Raw genomic sequence first — 22,635 nt, 5'->3', positions numbered from 1 at the left:
TGGAAGACAGGTGTCTCACTTGTTGCTTCTTTCTGAAAACATGACAATAAATCAGGATTTTCTTAGAATCATTTCACCAGTAGGATAGTTGTATATACCTGCCCTACCCTACCTTGGCCTTTCCTTGGGCATATATGCATGCAGACACACACTTCTTAACATTTTTTTCTAGCTTCATTGTGTGGCACATTATATTCCCATTTATAAAGACTTTTCTAATCAAAGTAATGACAACCAAATTGGCAGAACTATCAGATGGCATACCTTTTGTAAGTTTCTTATAGTAAAATTGTCTTACATGGTGTTTTGGGTGGTGATTACCTCCTGGAGTGCTGATAACTATGTTTATTTCACAGATGCATATTTCTGTGACATTTGGTTTACTATCTTATAATATATTACTTCTAAAAAAAGTTTGCCTACCTTACCCTGAGGATTGTTGGCCAACTAGAGGTAGTAGTATGTTTCTTTTACATCCAATGCCTTTTGGCCTGTTGGCCAAATATGGCCTATTTAGCCATAGATTACAAATCTGATAGTATTTCTTTGCATTAATATTCCCCTAAGTGGAAATATCTTTGGCATCTACTTTTTAGAATTTGGGGTTATCCCCATCTCTTGTAAGACTCAGAAGTTAACATCTTAGCTCTTTCTGAGGTATCATCCTAGGGCCTGATCTCATATTGCCCTGAGAAGGGATGTTAGCTGGGAATGCCTTTATGTGATAATCTAACAAGTGTGCAGAATGGAGGGGCTTCCCAGGTGGCTCAGTGGTGGAGAATCCACCTGCCAATGCAGGAGACCTAAATTCAATCCCTAGGTCAGGAAGATTCCCTAGAGAAGGAAATGGCAACTCCGGTTTTCTTGCCTGGGAAATCCCATGATCGGAGGAGCCTGGCGGGCAGCAGGCCATAGGTTCACAAAGAGTCAGACACGACTGAGCAACCGAGCACACATGCACATGCAGGATGGGAATGGATCAGCTTTTGCCTCGAGTACTGTGATGTCCAAACTCAGGTCTCCAGCCTTTTTCTTGAGTCCATACTACTTTTCTTTCGACTTGTCAGCATTTTTCTTTTCTTTGTGAGTTCTCTGTGAGCAGAGCACACGAGAACATTAAGTTCCTATGTAAAGCGTTCCATTTGGATGGGTCACACAGTCAGAAAGTATCTGAGCCTATCATGGTATTCTCTGAGGTGTGCTGTGGCCCTTCACCAGATTGCAGCCACACTTTCTGTCGCTTCAGTGGTGGAATTGGAGTGTCCCCATGAGGGCATCTCATAAAAAGGTTTGGGTGCCCTCTGGTATGCATGCAAGGAAACCTATTAAGTATGTGGATTGGGAAGCTCATAGAGGGTTAACACAAGTTAGAGCCACTTGCTTTGTGTCTTTTTTTTTTTTTTTCTCCCCCACAAGTAATATCTATATTGAAAACAGTGGCCGGTCACACAGAAATTCAGCCAAACTTTTTTTTTTTAAGTCGATGTAAATCTCCCATGCTGTTTAAATGTCGGAACTAAATTTACCAAACTTGGCAGATTTGTAAAGCTGAGCAGGACTGCCAAGTGTTCCCAGTTTCAAGCAGAGAGAGTTCTAACAGTTCCTGAAATACTTGTAGGAGGCACCTGGTGGTAATTGCAGTTTCATAATTCTTCCCAAGCGCCTACCTTGCTAGCTGGCATCTCTGTACACTGCTGATTATTACAGTAATGATAAAGTGTCAGAATAGAATGGTCCAAAATAACGCAGAGCCCCCAGGAGCCAAGCACAATCCCTCCAAATCTTCTTGCTTGAGAACTGTCAGGAATTAGACCGAGGTTCTTGACATCACAGCCAGCTGGTTATACCAAACAAAGGGGAAGGGTGCGGGGGTGGGGTGCGCCAGACAGAAACCGCACCACATACCTGGCCTACTTTTTTTTTTCCATTTAATCAGGGGTTGTTGTCTGAGATTCTGCGGAAGGAAGAAGACCCTCGGACAGCATCTCAGTCTCTTTTAGTAAACCTGAGAGCCATGCAGAATTTCCTCAACCTGCCTGAAGTGGAGCGGGACCGCATATACCAGGATGAGAGAGAGCGGAGCATGAACCCCAATGTGAGCATGGTCTCGTCAGCCTCCAGCAGTCCCAGCTCCTCCCGAACCCCTCAGGTGAGATATTCCCTCCACTGACTTTTCACTCTTTGCCTTAGAAACATCTTGCCTTCACTGATACTCTGTTTTCCCTCGAAAACTAAGAGATATAATTCTAGGACTTCTTAATCCGCTGAACATGTGAGTTAGAGAATGTGAAACTCTGACCCTATACTAGTGGTTATCCTTTACTGTACCATCCATGCCATTTCTCTCCCTTTAAAAAAGTTCCATTCTTCCATATATGGCGGGGGTGGGTGGAAGGATAACGGCTAGATGTCTGCATACAGCTGTTTGGTTATCAAAGAAGGGAGTAGGGGATTAGTGTTGAAGCTAAGTTTGCATAGGAAGCATACTGCTTTCCTCCAATTGTGTATTTATTTGGATGGAGATAGGGTAGTTGGGGGCTGGGGACAGGTAGAGCAGTCCAAGTTCTGCTTGATGTAACCTGAAAGAAACGAAATCTGTGAGGAAGCTGTGTGATGGAAGCATGCATGTGCTGTGGCTAGATCAGAATGACTGGGAGCTCATTCAGTGATTCTGTAGAAAATGGTGGGAAGGTAGACCTTCATGTTTTCTTTCCTGCAGTGATTCCCACAGGATCCTGGCTCAGCTTTCCATCCTTCTTTTCTCCATGCTTTAAAAGCATTCTGTTCTCAGGTCCTTCTGCAAATGCATACATCTATTAATAGTAATGTGTGCTTTAGAAATTTTAACTGAAGGGTCAAGTTCTCAAGTAGCCAAGAGTCATTTCCAACTCAGATTTGAGGGCACTCCTTCTTAGCCCACTCCCTACTTCCCTTCTAGGGCTTCCCTGGTGGCTCAGATGGTAAAGAATCCACCTGCAATGCAGGAGTCCTGTGTTTGATCCCTGGGTTGGGGAAATCCCCTGGAGGAGGGCATGGCAACCCACTCCAATATTCTTGCCTGGAGAATCCCCATGGACAGAGGAGCCTGATGGTCTACAGTCCATGGGGTCACAAAGAATAGGACATGACTGGGAGACTAAGCACAGCACAGCTACTTCCCTTAGACTTCTCAGGTGGATAAGTGGTAAAGAATCTGCCTGCCAGTGCAGGAGACACAAGAGACTTGTGTTCAGTCCCTGGGTTGGATAGATCCCTTTGAAGAGGATGGCAACCCACTCCAGTATTCTTACCTGGGAAAGCCCATGGACAGAGAAGCCTGGAGGGCTACAATCCCGGGGTCACAGTAAGACACGACTTAGCGACTAAGAATGTACACACGCAGTGTTTCCCGTAAACTTTTACTAATCAGCGGATTTATAGTAAAGTCATCTCGTTTACTGTTGCTGGCATGGTTTCAAGTTCCTTCTTGAGTTATAGTTTTCAAACCAAATATTTAACAGTTGTACATTTGTACGAATCAGAAAATTGGGTATGCTGAAAATGTGATTTTTTTTTGGCTTAGATACATATAGTTTTGGATTTAGGAGTTTGTTTTCTGGCAAGGTCTAAGGAACTGATTAAGCAGAATTTTATTCTAATAGAAATATTTGAGCTTTTTCAAGTACATTTATTTTTTTTCCACACATCTTAACTCTCTTTATATTTTTACACTCTGCAATAGATTTTTAATTGAAGATCATTTTCTATCATGAACTGCCAAATTGTGATACTTAGACCTTAGTGAATTATGAATTTTAGTTACTGTTAAACCAAAACTAAGACGCTTGACTGCTTACTTTGGACTAGTGAAGCCAAGTTTTTTTACTTTTATTTTTTTAAATTTTGGGGCATACATGTTGAGCTATTGAGTTGGGCGAGTTGTTAATTTGCACTAATATTTACTTCTATTAAATTCACCAACATTTTTGCCACTTTTGAAGCCCATTAAGCTATTACAGAAGAATCCAGCCATGCTTCATGGCCATTTAACTGGGCAACTTTTCTCAGAAAGTCACTCCTTCTTGTTAGAAAATCACACATGTCTGTGTGTTTTGTTTTCCACTCCTTCATAATATTTTTCTAACAAGATTATATCTTAGGCATCTTTTCAAAGACCTGGTAGCTTTCAGAGCCAGACCAACTTACAAGGCTACACAGTTAAGGCCAATATTTTGTTTTTTTGAGCAGAAGAAAATCCCTAGATAAAGGTGTCCTTTAGAGACAAGTTTAACAGGGAAATTGATCATTTAATTTCACAGCTTGGAGATTTTTGAAAATAAATGTTAAATATTTTTTCTCAAAATATATTTGAGAACATGGTCATGGCACTGACAGTTTTACATTGTCTGGAACATCCTTCTTTTTCTGCTGGTTAAGCACTGAGAGAATTATTAAAGATATTTAAAACATTTCATGATTACCTACTTAATCAAAATTCTTTATAGAACTGTCTCCGTGGTGTAGATACAGATTACTGTAAGGCTTTCATTGTGCACACAAATGCAGAGAGGTGCCACTGGTTCCGTCTTTCAGCTGGAGCCAGCATTCCAGGGCACACACACACAAGGTCTTGCATAGGTCCATGGAGATTATTTTCCAGACCCAAGAGCACTTTATTACTGGTTTAAAACAAATTGAAGAAATTTCAAATTCAACCCCTACAGTCTCTTCTAATAATCCTTCAACAGGCCAGTATTCTTCAGTGCATTTAATGATAACAAAGCAACAGAGAAGGATAAGGAGATGATCATTTATTGAGCACTTATTATATCATGTATTGTGAATATTTTGCATGGATTTAGATCCTCACCATTTTGCATTGTTGTTCCCATTTTACAGATAAGGAAACTCAAGTTTAGGTAGGTTAAATACCTCATGTAAGGTAATATAAATGGTTGGTAGAGTTAGGATTTCAGTTCTGATTATTCTGATTCTAAGGTCTGGGTCCCTAAGCATATATTTCTGTGCTTTGACTTTAGCTCTCAGTGTTCCAGAAAAGATTTGATCAGTTAGTTAACATGATGTTAAGTCAGTGAGGCTAATAAAAAAACCTGCATTGAGAAAGGCAGAAATGGTATGCAAAAACATGCACTCAGTAGGGAAAACACTCTGGATTAACTAGAAGTTTTAAGAAGAAAAAGTCTTCTTGAAAAAGATGGGAGAGGATTAGAGTGTTATGGGAAGACCTGAAACTCCAGGGCAAGAAGAAAAGTATAAAAACAGCACCAGTGTAAACTGGAGGTTTTGGAGGCAGAGTAGCACAGTGGTCCATGAACTTGTGCTTTGGAGCCTGAGGGACTTGAGTTCAGATCATGGTTATTTCACTTGCTGCTGCATATCCTTCCAGCAAATTATCTTCTTTTATTTTCAGTTGTCTTCATCTCTAAAGTGAAAATAATAATGTTTAACTCACTGTGTTCTTATAAAGAATAAAATGTGGTGACAAAAGTAAAACACTTTCTGGAATGCCTGGCACATAAAAAGTATGTGTATCAGTTATTCTTATTATTACTTTTCAGTAATTAGAAAACAATATGAGACGGGAAGGTCACAGGAGAATGGCAGAAGTCACTGAGTGCTTGTAGGAACCAAAGCTTTCTTTTAAAGTTAGGATGTGACCCTGGCTTCAAGACATCATTGAGAATGATCCCACGGTGTCCACACTGTATGCCAGGTCTCTAAACCCTGCATACTATCAGTCCAGTGGGGAAACAGCTCAGGACATCCAGAGAGGGAAATTAGTGGTTTAGGGGTCTAGGGTGGGTGGGGACAAAAAGAAAAAAGCTCACTTTAGACCAAATCAGCTGTCGGTGCTCAGGAATCTGAGGGTGGGGACAGACTGTTTCCTTTGTCTGGTGGCCCTGGGTTCTGAGAAGGCTGCCCAGCCCCCGCTCCTTACACACCATAGTTTTCTGGATCAAGTAGGTTCAAACATTTTAGGGTTATCCTAACTCCAAGAAGTACAGACACCTTTTATATTGTCCTTCATTTGTCTCTGAAGCTGATGGGAAATCATTCAATTAAAACGAGCATGGCAGAATACATAAAACCAGAATATGAGTTTAAGAAAATGAAAACAGCACTTCAAAGGCATTCTGAAGCCTAGTTTTATGAAATGAAATTTTGTTTCATTTCCACTGATTTCCTAGGTGAAATTAGGTGACTGTCTGGGTAGCATAATGATGATAATGGGGGGAAGCCATACATACTCAAATGACATACGTAAAGCTTTAATAAAGAATGAGAGAGACTCAGGGGAGCGCATTAAATTGAGTAATAATTTATTATTTAGAGACCTCTACCCATTTACTCATTTTTTTTTTTTTCTGGAAGATTGACTCTTCCTCTAAGGTGTTCTGTTTTCAGAAGGAAAAAAGTAACCATGTGTGTGTTCTGCATGCTTGTGTTGCAGTTAGGTGATGGCTTGAATTTGGTACCCAGAGTAGCCATCCTACCTGCGAACCGTCTCGGCTACTGTGAGGGGAACAACAGGGTTGACAGGACTCTGCATGTCCTATAGGAATGCACTGCAATTATTTCCAATCACAATTAACCTGATTAGAATAATGGACAGGAAGTGTCCCTCTGTAGCTAATGTGGTTTGGCATCAGCTGACTGAAATCCTTTGATAATTTCTGCACAGATGGCTGGGCTGAATGCAGCACTTTTTAAATTATTATTTTCATGGTCTCTTGGTAGGCCAAAACCTCGACACCGACAACAGACCTCCCCATTAAGGTGGACGGCGCCAACGTCAACATCACAGCTGCCATTTATGACGAGATCCAACAGGAGATGAAAAGGGCCAAGGTGTCTCAAGCCCTGTTTGCCAAAGTGGCTGCAAATAAAAGTCAGGTGAGTGGATTTTTAAAGAGCAAAAGTGAGGCTGGAATTAGACTGTTCTCCTCCTCCCACCAATAAAAATACATCTGTTCCTATAATAATAATAACAATAATAATCCCTAGGGAACCTGTCACGTTCTTGCCTTTTGCGCTACAGTTTGCTTTTATTCCCATCAGGGTTCACAATAAAGACTAAGTCAAAACCCAGATTTTTTTTCAAGTTTTTAAAATTTTTTTCAAAAAGAATCAGCCTTGAGGGATATCTCTCCCAATTCTGAATACTGCTGTGTATGCTTTTTTCCTTTCTTTTGGGTATTTGAGCAAAACTTGGTGTGTTCAGAACAGCATCTTCCTGAGATCAAGTTTTAGCCAGGTCTCGTCACCTCTCTTATTCCCACCAGGGGAATGGATGACTTTGTTATAATAACTGCTTTTCAACCCAGCCCCAGAGACACCTTGCAATGTCAGGTGTTTCTTTTATGTAGAGAATACAGTTGTTTTTCCAGGAGAAAACACACATTGGGGACTGCAGAGTAAGTGCTGAGATCTTTTAACAGAAAAACAGAGAAGCTTATCCAGTACAATTTTGCAGAGTGCTGCGATTGTGGGGAATGGAATGCTCCAGGGAGAAAGTAGACAGATGCTTAGGTTTTTTATTTCTGAAAGCAGCAACAGTTGAAGGGCTGTACTATCTGTTTCAATTTGTTTAAAGCGACAACTACTGCCCTATCCTAGAATGGGTTATGTTGAGGTGCCTACTTATTTATTTCTGGGTTGAACAATTACTCAGATGCAAGGTGAAGGAAACAAAAGTTAGTTAAAGCTTAATTTTGAGAGTCCTTTGATTCAGAGCTTGATTTCCTCTGTGGGCTTGCATGACAAATGCTTTCATCCCTACATATGTAAATGGTAAAATGGTCCATCCTCTCCTGAACAGATCTGCTTTGTGCTGTAGAGAAAAGAAGTTACTGAATATGTTTTAAGCAACATGGTTTTTAATGAAAATTAAGTTTTTAAAATGATAGCTAAATGCTGTATGTTTACTAATTATATGGTTTGGGGAATAGACTTTTTTTACCTGTAGTTTTGCAGTAACCTAAATTATTTTTTTTCAGATTTTAATAAAAAGACAGCAGTAGAATATTCAGCAATTTTGAAGAGGGTTGAAATATTTGTTTTCCCTATTCAATTTTGATGTCATGATTTTTCCAGATTATTCTTTCTCTCATCAATGAAATCATTGCAATGTAGTTGGCTAAGATATCATGTCCAATCATAGTATGAAATACATGAAAAGAAAATACCATAGAGCCTTCTTAAACTGTTAAATGCATAAAATCCCATGTACCACATGGCAAAATATAATGAGAGTTGGAGCTGTTAAACGAATAAAGCTGTTAAATGCATAATGCCACTTGGCAAAACTACTGTGCATTTAATGGTTTTCCACTGTGTAATAAAGGACATATGTGGTAAATGTGCAGTAAGTATAAAACTACACAATTGCTTTTGCAAACCTGCCCCGTAGTCGTGACTTGATGTAAATATCAACGTTGCACTCAGTCCTCCTTTTATAGCTGCTTTCTAGAAAAACTCAAGGCCATAGTCTAAGCACTTGATTCAGAATGCTGTCATCTCCCTGTTGACTTGGTACTATTGCTTCTGAAAAGAGTGTTGAGTCCAGCCTCCCCAAGTAGTTCAGGTGGCTGATTGAAAACTGTGTTTGCCAGTTGGCACAAAGGTAGCTCTCCAAATTCTTATTGCCTGCAGAACTCAGTAGCCCTGTTTCTGTAGAGCTTGGAGTGAAATATAGTTCTAGGACCTGATGTGCTAAAAGGTGAGATTGAGCCTAAATGGAGATAAGATGCTTTGTCTCTTGTTTGTTTTCCATTAGGGTGGTGATTTCATTCACATTTATGAATAAGGAACTTTATTTGTAAACAGCTGACAGAGATTTGCAAATCAGGTGTTAAGTGTCTTAAAAACGGCACTGTCAAACAAAATAAACTTAGCTGATAGTTTCAAAGGCAATTTAACGTAAGATATTCGCTCTGCTTTGTAAGTACTACTGGCATTTGCTTGATAAAAAGCATCCTTAATGAAATCAACGGCATGATGTTGTACCTTGCACTTGTATTTGGTACATGTCCATAAGGGTTTTGTGTGTGTGTGTGTGTGTGTGTGTGTGTGTGTATGGAGTGACTGAGGAAGTAAGGGTACTCCATTCTCTTGGAGGTAAAATTAGAAGAACCTTGAATAGGAACTCTTGTTCCTATTGGAGTGGGTTTGAGCCTAGAAGGCCCTATTCAAACACACATACTAACCCCTCGTCTTCCTTTTTACATGTCTTAAAATAGAAAGGAACCCTCCATTAAATCTCATTCATTCCTTGCTATGAATTGCCGTCATCATAATAAAAATAGTAACCTTACACTGCCTGTGTGTTAGGCAAGCTTTGAATGAAGAGTAGGAAAAAGAGAGGACGTTTTTAGAGATTGAGAGTGGTGGGGCAAGGGGTTCCTCGAGGGCTGTAAGAGTTTAGAAAACAGGCATAGTTGGAGGAGGGGTTCAGAAAAGGAGCTAAGAGTGACAAACATTGGCAGTTATGCCTGTGGTCCTATTGGTGGAAACAATATTACTGGAAAGTGTGTGTTTCCTTAGTGTGTGGGTGACATAAGGGTGCATTTGTAGGGTTGAAGACCACCTGTTCATTTAATTGGTCTCCGGCTCCTTTGTCATGGCCAGGCCAGCCCATCATCCAATTCCACTGAGTGCCTCCGGTCTGATCCTTGGCCTTTTCTTCACGTGAGAGAAGCCAAAGAAAGCAAAGCAGGGGGCAAAGTATGCTTACATACATTTCACCTTTTACTTTTGTTTCATTTTCTATTTAGGATCAATTTTAGGTGTTGTGTGTGTGTGTGGATGTGGATGTGGGTTCTGAAGACTCTCTTTTCTTTCTGCAGAATATTCAGATTATTGGTCTTCATGGGATGGGATGAACTATGGTCAATGGTTGTTCTCTGTGAACTAGGAGTGGGGGTCCTCAGTAGGAACCATAGTGTAAGGGCATATGGCATTTCCCTCACAACTTCAGCATGGCCCTACATACAAAGGGCCCCCAGAGAATAAGCACCCCAGTGTGCAGTCTAAGTGACTACAGGAACTCAGTGTCCCAGTCCCTCAGATTCTGTAGTTACTCTCCCACTCTCCCTTCCTCCCCAAGTGCAGTTTATCACATGTGATCTGGAAAATGGAAATCCAGCAGGGAGCAAACACAGTGACCTGTGTGGCACCCCCACTGCAGTGCTCCAGGGATGGCCATGTGCTTCGTGACAGCATCTTTAGCTACATCTCTTTCTGGTGACATCAGCTGCCCCTTTCCCCAGATGTTAACTCACTATTTCTCTCCTCTCCTGCCTGCTTCTCTTTTTTATATTGCTTTCAGTATTCAACTCATGGAATGCTGAGGTTGATCTGAGCTTGGCTTTATTTTGAAAGGAGAGTGAAACTTTATTATTTTACACCCAAAGAGCCAACTCTACATATGTCTTTTCCTATTAGGTTTGGGTGGAAATAGAGTAGGTAGAGGAATGGGAATGGACCTATTCCTGTTCTACTTTGCCTTCATTAAACAAGTAAAACAAATGAATAAAAATGTTAGAAGCGCACTAGGTTTGCTTTCTTTTTTTCTTTTCTCTCTCTTTTTTTGGCGGGGCAGGAGGGTCTTGCTTTCTGTTATTAGGAAGGTAGAGAGAAGCTGAAACACTGCAAAAAAGGGAAATAGACAACCTGGTTGTAAAGCTCAGTTGGTGGTAATGAAAGAGCCAACCCCAGAGTCTGCTGGTATAAAAGAGGGAGTGACCTGGGAATAAGGGGTAGGGGGTCTCTGAAGGGATGACACTGTAGGATGTCCTCATCATCACCACCAGGATTTAAAAACCCCTACTAGTCCTTCCTGCCCTACATGCCTTCCAGGCCCACAGGCTGCAGGAGCTACTGCTAGGATCAGGAATGAAGGAGTCCTCACTCCTGCTGCAGAAGAGAGAGGGAGGCACAACTGTGACCCCACCACAGTGGGGAAAGAGTTTCTGGCACAATTCTGAAATAATTTCCTCCATAGAAGATGTATTCTTCGTGGTGACTGGGTTTCATGGTGTATACTTTATGAATGCTATGATTAAAATAGATTTTGTGTACTGATTGGCCTTTATTCCTTATCATTGTCTCACCAAGAAAAGAAATATATATATATATATATTCATATTCCATGTTCTCACTTACTGACTTAACAAACTGTAATCCTAAGTAGAAGGCTTCTTAAACTTTAGATGTAGATTATAAACACAGATTTTATGAACATTCTTTATTATAAAATATTTCCATATAGATGATCTAATTTGACTAACAAGTTAAATGATTTAAAATACACAGGACTCTGTAGCAGATCCTTTTAAAGGTAAAAGTAAAGATAGACAACTGTACATAATGAAAAATAATTGGTATATCATTCGGTTGTTTCCTTCCTTTTACTAATCTTTGCTATTGGAGTTTATATCACATTCAGTATAGTGCTAACGTGTTTTCTTCATTCAATCATGAGTTACCATATTAATTTTTGCTTTTGTATGTCTCTTCTTAAAAATGTCCCAGGCACAAGTTAGTTGTACATATTTCCTTTTTAAAGAAATAACTTCTATTTTATGACTACTTAAGTAATAACATCCTCATTTTATTTTTATTCTTGAATTCAAAGGCATTTCTTTTCTTCTTTAATGCTATTTATTTTGAATAGGTAGCATATGTTCATTATATAAGCTTCAAAAGGGACAAAAGAGTATACAGTGAATAGTCTTCCTCCATCCCTCAGCCCTCAGCCATCCTTAGAGCCACTGCCAACATTTCTCCTCTATCTTTGGAAATACAAGTTTATAGGCTTTCTTTGTCCCTATGCACAAATGACTAGCATACTTTACACACGGTTTTTCCTTTACAAATCCTAAAGATCTTTCCGTATCAGGACACTTAGTCCTCTTATTCTCTTAAGCTGCTACGTCATACTGGATGCACCACAATTTGACTCTCTTCCCTTCATGGGTATGTAAATCATTTCTAGTCCTACCATATTGAAAATAATGATAGGATTTACATTCCAGTGATGTCCTTGCCAGCGATGCTTGAGGGTCGCTGCCTCTATACCTTCACCTAAGGCATTTTGAATGACTCAGCTGACTACAGTTTTGGCCAATATAAGAGGGAGGGGGGGATGATTTGGGAGAATGGCATTAAAACATGTATAATATCATATAAGAAACAAATCGCCAGTCCAGGTTTGATGCAGGATACAGGAAGCTTGGGGCTGGTGCACTGGGATGACCCAGAGGGATGGTATGCGGAGGAAGGTGGGAGGGCGATTCAGGATGGGGAACACATGTACACCCGTGGCGGATGCATGTTGATGTATGGCAAAACCAATACAATATTGTAAAGTAAAAAATAATAATAATAATAAAAATAAAAAAATACTAATAAAGAAAAAAAATGTTTATAATTAACAAAAGCAAAACAAAACCCCGAACAACTGGAAATTCCCACGTCTCCCTCTTCCACCAGGCAGGCTCTGCATATGGCTCCACATATGATCCCCAGCTAGCGGTCCTGTCCCCTTGCACCTGCTGTAGCATCTGGGGTCAGAGCTGCATGCTGCCTTACTGTGCTCCCCTCAGGCCCACCTCCCGGCTGGGGCCTGCAGGTTCTGTGATTGCTGCAAAGGCCCATCAAGATGAGGGCCGTGTGTCCTTGTGGGTCGTCAGGTGGCAAGGAGAGATAGCACACCCCCTGAAATGTCACCTGCAATGCCCCATCCTCATTTTAAAAAATAAAATGAAAAAAATATAAAGGCAAAATATGAATCACCCGTAATCCCACAATCCAGAGGTAGTTGCTATTAACCTTTTAGTCTAATGTGTAAGTGCGTGTTTGCACGTGTGTGTTTATATCCTGGTTGGAATTATACTGTAATAAGACAGTTATAAATTGTAAATTTTTAAACCACCTTTTCTCATGGGAGAGTATGTTTATGAATTGTACAGTATCTTCAGTCTCATTATTTGGTTTCTTAGCCTTTAGAAAATATTACACAAGAATCAATTTTACCACTTTGCCCTGAAAGTGGTTTGACAGTTACCTTATTTTTTACGTTTCCTTATGGAGATGGCTTTATCGGGACTAGGATTTCTCAGGCTATTGGGGCTTCCCTGGTGGCTCAGTTGGTAAAGAATCTGTGTACAATGCAGGAGACCTGGGTTCAGTCTCTGGCTCAGAAAGGTCCCTTGAAGGAGGAAATGGCAACCCACTCCAGTATTCTTACCTGGAGAATCCCATGGACAGAGGAACTTGGTGGGTTACAGTCCATGGGGTCACAAGAGTCAGACATGACCTAGAAACTAAACCACTGCATCGGAAGTAAATGTTTGACTCCCCTGATCTCTGGTATAAAGAGAGACAGGAAAAACTGGCTGTATGATGCCACGTGTAGAATGAGGTGGTGGTCTCGTCTCACTCCTAGTGCTTTTGCTTCTGCCATCTTGTCTTCAGTGTATAAGGCAGACTAAAATGAGGTGTGTGGCCTTGCCTGCCCCTTCCTGATGGGAGATTTTTTTTGAACACATTTTGACAGCCTATCAAAAAGCAGCTTCTACTCTTGTCAACTGGGGCATGTATACTACAATGTCAGTGCTGTCCACCAAGCTTACATGCAACAAATTAACATATTTACACTATAATTGCCATTTGAAAAAAATTATTAAGCAGGTAGTGAAGAAATTAGGCTTCTCAGTATTCTCAAATGCCAAATTAAGTGGACAGTAAGTACAGTGATACCTAAGCATCAAGTCAAACCCTTCACTTTCTTCCTTTTTCTCTCAGCATAATTCAAAGGAATAGATTCTTTTGAGAAATGATCAACAGAAATTCCCTCAAGATCTCAATTTTTACATCATCCCTATAGTGAGGAGTTGGGTTCTTCACAGTTGATTATGTTTATGTTTCATACCCTAAATCTAGCCTTTATGGGAACCCTTAATTAGATATCAGTGAAGCTTAATACGTAGAGTTCATACGCAGTTAATACAATGTCAGGTGCCTTTACCCATTGCTAAAATTTCTGTACTGGGTTTAAGCACATCTTGATCTATTGCAGAAACCTTTGAGTTGCATTCTTTTGCCTGTTCATGACACAACACTTTTAGAAACTTGCATATGACTTTAAAGCAAATCAGGTTGACATATTAAAAGCCATCTTTCTGAACTCTCCCAGCCTTCTTTTGAAGATGATATTGAGTTAAACCATAGTTCTTACAGTTGGAGAATGTTGGTGCTGTGACTAGTTCCTACTATTTTGTCATAGGGACCATTTAATCATCTTGCTTTCACAGGCCAAAGACTAGGATTAGACACACTAGGTCCTAGGGTACAGTCCAAGGAGGCACACCCTTTCAGAGTCACATTTCTTAATTTTTGCACATTAGTTGCTTGCATGCCTCACTTTAGTCCCAGTCCTAATCTTTCAAACAAGTTTTATTCCTGGTTTTATGCTGTGTCTATTTCCCCCCCTCCACACTTATGAGTTCTTGAGGCAGTGTTCATAATATTAATATATAGTACCTTGTATATAATAATATATATTAATATATATACCTTGTATCATATATATGTGTGTGTATATATATACCTTATATCATGTATGTGTGTGTGTGTTTGTGTATATATATGTGTGTGTATATATATATACCTTGTATTATAAGTATATATGGTATGTATCATAGGTATATTATGGTATCTATATGTTATAATATATATACCTTACATCAAAGGTATCCTGGAATTTGAGTCTGAAATATTTTGGTTGTTTTCTTCCTGATATTTTAGTCCAGTACATTGTAATGTTAATATGTTTTTATTATCTAAGTGGAGAAGACTCCAGATTCATTCCTTTTGACGGATATAGATTTTTTTTAGATGCATGTTCCCATGTATGTGTTTAAGTATGTGTGTGCATACTTGTATAAAGTCATCCCAAATCTCTATACTATTATATAGCTATGCATATCCTATATTTCCATGTTAAGGAAGGCAACAAGATTTTATGAAATCCCTTCTTAACTTGAGCCCTTTATAACAGAGGTTAAGGAGTTGTTCTGAAATAAAATTTTCATTACTCTCAATTACAGATTCAATCTTTACAAACACATCCATAGAAATGTGAGACACATGCCCAGAGACAGCTGAAAATTAGTCCCCATGAAAATACAGTTTAGAACTTAGTGTACAATTTTGAGGAATAAGAAAAGAAGCAGATCGTTTTTACTTATTACATTCAAGGTGTAAAATAATTAACCTTGAACTGTAACCGAATGCTCAGCACAAATCTTTTTTCAGGTTTAGATGACCTCCTCGTCAGGGATTCACTGAAGCCCTTGACAAGTCTCCCTTGCAGTTTAGCCTTTTATCCATTTCAGTTTTCTTGATTAGGTTATCTTGAATCATTAGGGGGTTTATTTATTTTAATAGACACTTATTGGATTCATGAAAAGAGAATTCAGTGACTAAGAAACAAGAGCTGAATATTATCTGGCTCATTTCACACTTCAGAAGAGTCTCAACCAGCTGAAGAGAAATTCTTTCACAGTTACAAAAGTTTGTTTGGGGACTTTATGTGCTTCCATTTAGAAAGCGAACTGTCTGTGGTTAATAATATGAATTTTCTTTTGAGACACTCAGAAAATGTTTCCTTTTGGTTACATATGCTGACATTTTCTGTATTGAAGATGTGGGTGAGTAAATGGCCTTTTACATGTCTGTTGCAAGAAGCCTTGAGTCATTCTCCTGAAGAGAGCTGTTCATTTGTCAATTTATTCATTCATTGGAGTTCCTAGATGGGCAAAGAGGGTGGAGGCTTCTTACTACTTGTAGACGGAGTTCACTCATCAGCTCTGTGCTAGGTTCCTCAGGGCAAACGGTAATGACTGACAAGACCTTGGTCTACAAAGCGAGTACAACCTTACTTAAGAAGAACAAATTTATTTACTGTATCTTTTTTTGGAAATCAAATCAGTCTGTGGACTTACATTTGTTTTTTAGCAAGTCCTGGTTTGTATTTGTTTAGAAATGCTTTAAAAACTAGGAAATGTGTCACCTACACAGATTTTTTTTTTTTTTAAGGAAAAAAATGTGGGAACAGGCAGAAGTTGGAGTGATTACCTGTGTCCTGGGGTAGGAAAACAAGTAACTTGGTACACAGTGAAATTTCAGTACCACGGACAAGAACCCCACTCTTCCCATCTCCTTCCCCTCCCCCATCACTTAAACCTAAGGCATGGAGCTAGGATTAAAACCCATATCTGATAGGCTCCAAATTCAGACACTAGGCTGTATTATTGTTTTCCAAAAGACCTCCCTGGTCATTTGAATATTCTCAGCATTTGGTGTGTAGTGTGAAAAGTATGTCACATTTATTGTATATTTGAAAATTTTAAACCTTTCTTTTTATATAAGGATAATAGATATTGTTCTTCCTCATTCATTTTCAATGTGAGAGAGCTTTAAAAATTCTCATTTGATCAACAACAACAGCGCACACACACATGTGCGTGTACATACACACACAAATGATTAAAATAATGAGAGTTAAATGATATGGTTTCGTGTTTAGGGTACATGTCATTTTTTATTGAACAAAAACTGGAGGATAAAGCCTATGCAGTGTGTAATTTACTACTAGCAGGCCATTGTAGGACCTGCTTAATACTCAGCAACATGATTTTACTATGAAAAAGAAAATATATCTAGGCTAAGGTAAGTGGAGTTCTTAACTTTATCATAGTTTTTTTCTCCAAGGACTTCTTGTTAAAAAAGAAGAGAGGAAGGGAGGAATGGAGGAAGGAAATAAAAAATGGAAAGAATATTCCATATATGTGTGTTAGAATACGATATTTATCTTTCTCTTTCTGACTCACTTCACTCTGTATAATAGGTTCTAGGAAAATGGTACTGAAGAATTTATTTACAGGGCAGCAGTGGAGAAACAGACATAGAGAATAGACTTACGGACATGGGGAGATGGGAGGAGAGGGTGTGATGTATGGAAAGAGTAACATGGAAACTTACATTACCATATGTAAAATAGATAGCCAATGGGAATTTGCTGTATGGCTCAGGAAACTCAAACAGGGGCTCTATATCAACCTAGAGAGTGGGATGGGGAGGGAGATGGGAGGGAAGTTCAAAAGGGAGGGGATATATGTATATCTTTGGCTGACTCATGTTGAGCTTTGACAGAAAACAACAAAATTCTGTAAAGCAATTATCCTTCAATAAAAAAAAATAAATTAGAAAAAAAAAATGTAAAGAAGAAATCAGAGAGTTCTTTGTCATATCAGTTAAAAAGCCTTCAGTGACTCCCATGGCCAATATGATTACGATGAAATTTCTTTGCATGTTATTCTTTATAATCTACGGCCCACCTCCATTTCTAGACTGTGCTTTAGCTGCACAAAGTTGCTTCTGATTACCAAATGTGTTATTTTTATAAGCCCCTGCATTTGCTGATACTGCTTTCTCTGCTTAGAATGTTATTCCAGTCACTTACTCTCCCCACCTGGTGAAACTCATCTTTATCTTTTAAGACCCACATTATGAATCCTGTTAATCTGTAATGACATTTTCCTTGAATTTCATGGTCAGAATTATATACTTTCCTGTTGGTGATCTCAACTAACCTTTTAAGTAAACAGTAACAATGAAAATTAAATGAATTACAACTTCTCATAGAGGGAACAGAGAATTGAGTAAAGTTTTCCAGCAAAGGGAGTAACATGAGCAAAAGCATGAAGATGAGAATATATCAAGCCTATTCAGGGACTGTGAGTAATTCACAGTGGCCAAAGCACAAGGTCCATGGGAGAATTGATGGGAGATGAGACCATGAGGGAAAAATAAGAGCAAATTGTGGTTCTTATTGTTGCTGCTTCTAATGTTCCTAAATTGTGAACTAGAGGTATCTCGTTTAAGTAAGTCCTCAGTAAAACTATCAGTTTACTAAAGAATAAGCTGTGGGGCCGTTATTCATCTTTCAGAAAGGAAAAATAATACATTTCTTCAAGTAGTAAGGATTCTTGATACATTTACAACTTTATTTGCTTTGTAAATTTAGATTGATGTACAACTTTTTAGGAACATGTGGGTTGTAAATAAACTATCTCTTGACTGGTGTGAGTGTCACCTCACCTGCATAGTCGGGAAAAGATAGAGTTGTTTTCTCTACTGAGGGAAATATATTTGTTTAAGAGGCTGATGAGGTGATTAAAATGAAATGTTAATAAGTATTATTTGCTTATGGCCTGAATGCTTGGGAAGTCTTTAACCATTGATCAAAACGATGTAGCCTTTGAACTTATATGCTTTCTTTGGGTTCAGAGTTTGAAGGTAAAAGTGTTTAAATTGTAAATTTCTTGGCATCATTACACTTAAGTTCCATGTACATTTTCCTATGTAAGTTCCAGGTATTCTCTATATTTTTTCAAACTTCTTATTTTGAACACATTTTAGACTCACAGAGACTTTGCAAAATGTTACACTTTCCATATATTTCTCACCTGGCTTCCCCTAATGTACACTGGATTACCATGGTGCAGTTATCAAAAGTAGGAAACTACCAGTGTTTTAATACTACCAACTAAAAACTTTATTCTAATTTCACTATTTTAAAATTAATATTATGCTAAATATTAATAGTATTTCCACTAATTACCTTTTTTGGTGCCAGGACCCCAGTCAGGAACCACATTGCATTTAGTTATTATCCTTAGCTTTCTGCAGTTTGTGTCCATTGCTCAGTCTCCCCCCCACCCCCTTTTTTTTTTAATGACCTTGTCACTTTTAAAGAGTACTGATTGGTTATTTTGTTGAAAAAAGTCTCTCAGTTTGGGTTTGCCATGATTTGACTGAGATTGTGCATTTTGGGCAAGCCTACCTCAGATACTATGTTGTGTCCTTTGAAATGAATCATATCACAGAATTCTCAGTGTGAGTATGTCATTACTGGTGATGCTGACCTTGATCATTTGACCAAGGTGGTTTTTATTCTTTGTACTTTGACCTGGTGGCTAATCATTATCTGTTGTTTCTGACAAATAACCAGGAAACAGATCACAGATTGTGGAGCTGGAAGGGAACTTAAAGATCATCTTTTGTAAACTCCTTCTTTTATAGTTAAGCTTCCAGAAGATCTAAGACCTTATCCAAAGGTCACCCAGTAATTTATTGTCATAGCAGGAACCTAGCAGTTCAGTCTCCAAACTGAATATTCTATGCTTCCGAGCTGTGCTCAGGTACATGTCATTCAGCCTCAGTTTTCCCATACTAAAAAAGCTAAACTGACATTATGAATATTCAGCCAACCTTTGATCAAAGCTTATTTCCAGGCTAAAGGAGAAATTACAGCTAGGTATATATTCCACAGTTCCTGGTGCCTGCTCACAAGGCTGGCCAGGGCTGGAAATCAGATGAACTTCTGCATCAGCATCTATAAAATGAAAATAATTCTCCTGGAATGCTCCACATAACACATAGGGAACAACAACAAAAAACCTACTTGAGATTTTTAACAGAAAAAGGAGATTTGTTTATTAATAATTCATGAGTTCCCATTGAACATGCACGACAGAAACAGTGCTATTCAATAGAGAATACTGTCATCTGTCACTGTTTTATTTGACATTTACACTTTTTTTTTTTTTTTTGCCTGATACTGCAAAACTTTCTTGGATGGCATGCAGAAATTATATAAATGAAAAAAATCCCACCGTGGGACTCTATCTCTTCTGTGGTGGGTTCACTCACAATACATACGTGTGTGTGCAGGCAACAGCATGGCCCTTTCTGGCAAATTCATTAGCCACCAAACAAACTAATAACAGACCCTTTTGAGAAAACAGAGATAAGCTTCCCAAATGGGCTGGTGGAGGGATCATGTGAATCGAAAGATGGAGGGTGAGATGGGAAGTGAGGTGGAAGAATAGATTTCCGGAAGATAAGCACCCAAATCCGTGGAGCGAGCAAGTGAGTCAGAGTGAGGGGAAAGCGAATCATGGCTGCCGTGAAAAAAACTGACAAAAATACACTGCCATTTCAGACACAGGATAAATATTTATAGATGGCATTGCAGGAACTCCTCTAGTAGGGAATCTCGGCATTTAGTAGATGAACAAGTTAGGAACTCCTTGTGGTTTTGTGTTACTGTAAGGCTCTTGACAATGTTTCTGCTCTGTAGGTTAGTTATTATTTATAAAAATCACAGAACCAGCTGATACATTCATAAGCTAATTATTGAAGCAGCTGGGTACACATGGTGCAATATGTCCAAGGCTGTGAAGTATCACAGATTTCTTGGGGCCTGCTGTGGTGGGGGTGCACTGTTGAAGGCTCCATCCCTTAATCTGATCAGCCAAGCAAACACTTTGTGGGGAAACTAGATTAATAACCCTCTAAATACCATGAATGTGCTTCATCTTCAAAACTGGGTTCCCTTAAACATGCTATTAGCTCAGCTCCATCAGGGATTTGAGGAAGTTCTCCGGTGCCCTAAGAACAGGGTCTTGTTGGCTACCTCCCTGTGCCAGAAATTAATTTGGTTTGCTTATGTCTGCACACATGATCACACTTGTGTCTAATCCACTCCCTAATAGCTTCAAGGTCAGGACCTTGCTTGTCAGTGGGCAAATTGAGCACTACACTTCTTAAAGACTGATGGCAGACAGCACCCAGTCCATAACGAGGCCTGTAGTTTGTTCTAAGTGATTGTAATGAGTGCAGATTATAACAGCGCATATAAATCAAATGCAGCAATGAATGTTGTGCGAGACATTTCGAGTATGTAAGTGGAGATACCACTCAGCTGTCACCTGTCTCCTTTCAAGCTGTGGCTTCCCACAATGCAGTTCACTCCTCATGCAGAACAGCAGGTGCTGTCCTCCTTAAGGTCTGGATATCTCAGAACTTCATCTTTTAACAGATGCAGATTTTTGTTTTTATTTTCTGTTCAAGGATTGGTCTCCATGCTGTAGCCTCCCCTGGGAGATGTTAAACATACCTGTTTGAAACATTTGAAAGAGTTCAGTTGGAGACTTATTCAGATCTGTGAAAAGACAGAGAAATAGGAGCTTATTTTTTTTCCACAGATGGTTTATATTCCATTTCAAGAATTTTTTGCTTTGTACAAAGAAACCCTTGAGGAAACACTTTGGGACTAGGAGTGTTTTTAAAAAATATAATTTACTTTTTGATAGGGATAAAAAATTGAATCATCTTCAATTTTCATATATGTTACACCTTGAAAATCAACCATTACCTGTCTGTCAACTGGCCAAAAAAAAAAAAAAAAATCTTTGAAAATACTTGGAAGCACATTTCCAAGCAAATGATTAGATATCTTGTTTTCATTCTTCCTAGCCCTCTAACTCTCCCCAGCTCCCAGTTTATTGCAAGAAAAGATCAGGTCTGCGCAAATGTGGCCTCTCACTTGTAAAAACAAGGCAGTGTTGTGTTACAGATTAGTTTATAAATCCCCAGTGGCTTCACAGTTCAGTGCCTACAGCTGCTGCAGATGGGTCTGGGTTTTTGTCTCTTCGCAGTGCTGCAGCCGGCAGTTGAAGGAGAAAATGGAATGATCAGGTTATTAACATGGAGGCCGCGAGGAAGAGGCTGCACAATGAGAACAGCTGGTGTTGCTGTCTTGGCTGATGCAGCGGAGATAATCAAATCTTGCCTTTTTTTGGGTAAAGGCAGAAGACACAGTGGAGAGTTAGACAAACAACAGCTTATGATATTATGAGGGGTTTTTATAATGCGTGTCAGGAACTTTCATTGGTTTCAAGTTATGAGATAGAATTTGTGGCGGTTTCCAGATTTCTTACAAAGTCATGTGTGTTTACTTATGCACCTTTTTAGAAAAATTCTTACTCTTGCGGGAGGCGTGATATGGGACAGTCCTTGTATTTAAAATGAGCGACGTAGATTGGAAATGATGGGTTAGAAAGCTACTGGGTAAAATATTTTGACATGAGTCAGTGAGCGATGTTGACAGCATCCTCTGTATTATTTTCATATAATCCATCATTATTTGCATTACATTTTCTTTCTCGTGCAGTTGCGAGCAAGAGAACATCCGGATGCCAGAGTTGGGAGGCAGACATTTGCAGGTGTGACCCGTCCAACTGCTTACCTTCCTGCAGGTGTGGCTGAGGCAGGAAGGTGATGGTTACAAGGGCCTGGAGCCCAAGGCATTCAGAGGTTGAGCAGATATACACTTTTCTCATTCTAGCAAAGAGTGTTATGGAGAAGTTATTGATCTTTGTGAGACTATTTCCTCCCTAGAGAGGAAATATTTCTATTTCTATTTCTATTTCTACCTAGGTATTTCCTCTTCAGAATTTGCCATTTTGTAATACATATTTGTTCATTTTCATTTTTTTTTTTTTTGGAATGGAGTACTATCCAACTGGGTGGGTAATTTTAAAATTTGTAGCTGACTAATATGAATGACTTTTGCTGAGAATTGGAGAGCTACACGCGTCCTTGAGTTTCTTTTACAATGAGACTGTAAATTAATTGAGAATGTATTCAGTAGGAAGGGGGATAAGGTTATTAACAAGACTGAAGATTCTCAGGTATTGGTGTAACTACATGTGTGGTCATTAG

General features: G+C 39.1%; 1 protein-coding gene across 2 annotated transcripts in view; it reads left to right on the top strand.

The window, feature by feature from the left end:
- The window catches only part of SATB2 (SATB homeobox 2), a 201,401-nt gene that overhangs the window by 144,628 nt on the left and 34,138 nt on the right, over nucleotides 1-22,635 (top strand). For both annotated transcript variants that reach the window (XM_019974518.2, XM_070769811.1), the window contains 2 exons: nucleotides 1,937-2,149; nucleotides 6,739-6,894. In XM_019974518.2, coding sequence (XP_019830077.2) covers nucleotides 1,937-2,149; nucleotides 6,739-6,894 — 369 coding nt within the window. The remainder of the gene's footprint in view (nucleotides 1-1,936; nucleotides 2,150-6,738; nucleotides 6,895-22,635) is intronic.

The sequence above is a fragment of the Bos indicus genome, chromosome 2 (assembly GCF_029378745.1).
Source record: "Bos indicus isolate NIAB-ARS_2022 breed Sahiwal x Tharparkar chromosome 2, NIAB-ARS_B.indTharparkar_mat_pri_1.0, whole genome shotgun sequence".
Taxonomy (NCBI): Eukaryota; Metazoa; Chordata; class Mammalia; order Artiodactyla; family Bovidae; genus Bos; species Bos indicus.
This window is presented reverse-complemented; position numbering and strand designations above follow the sequence as displayed.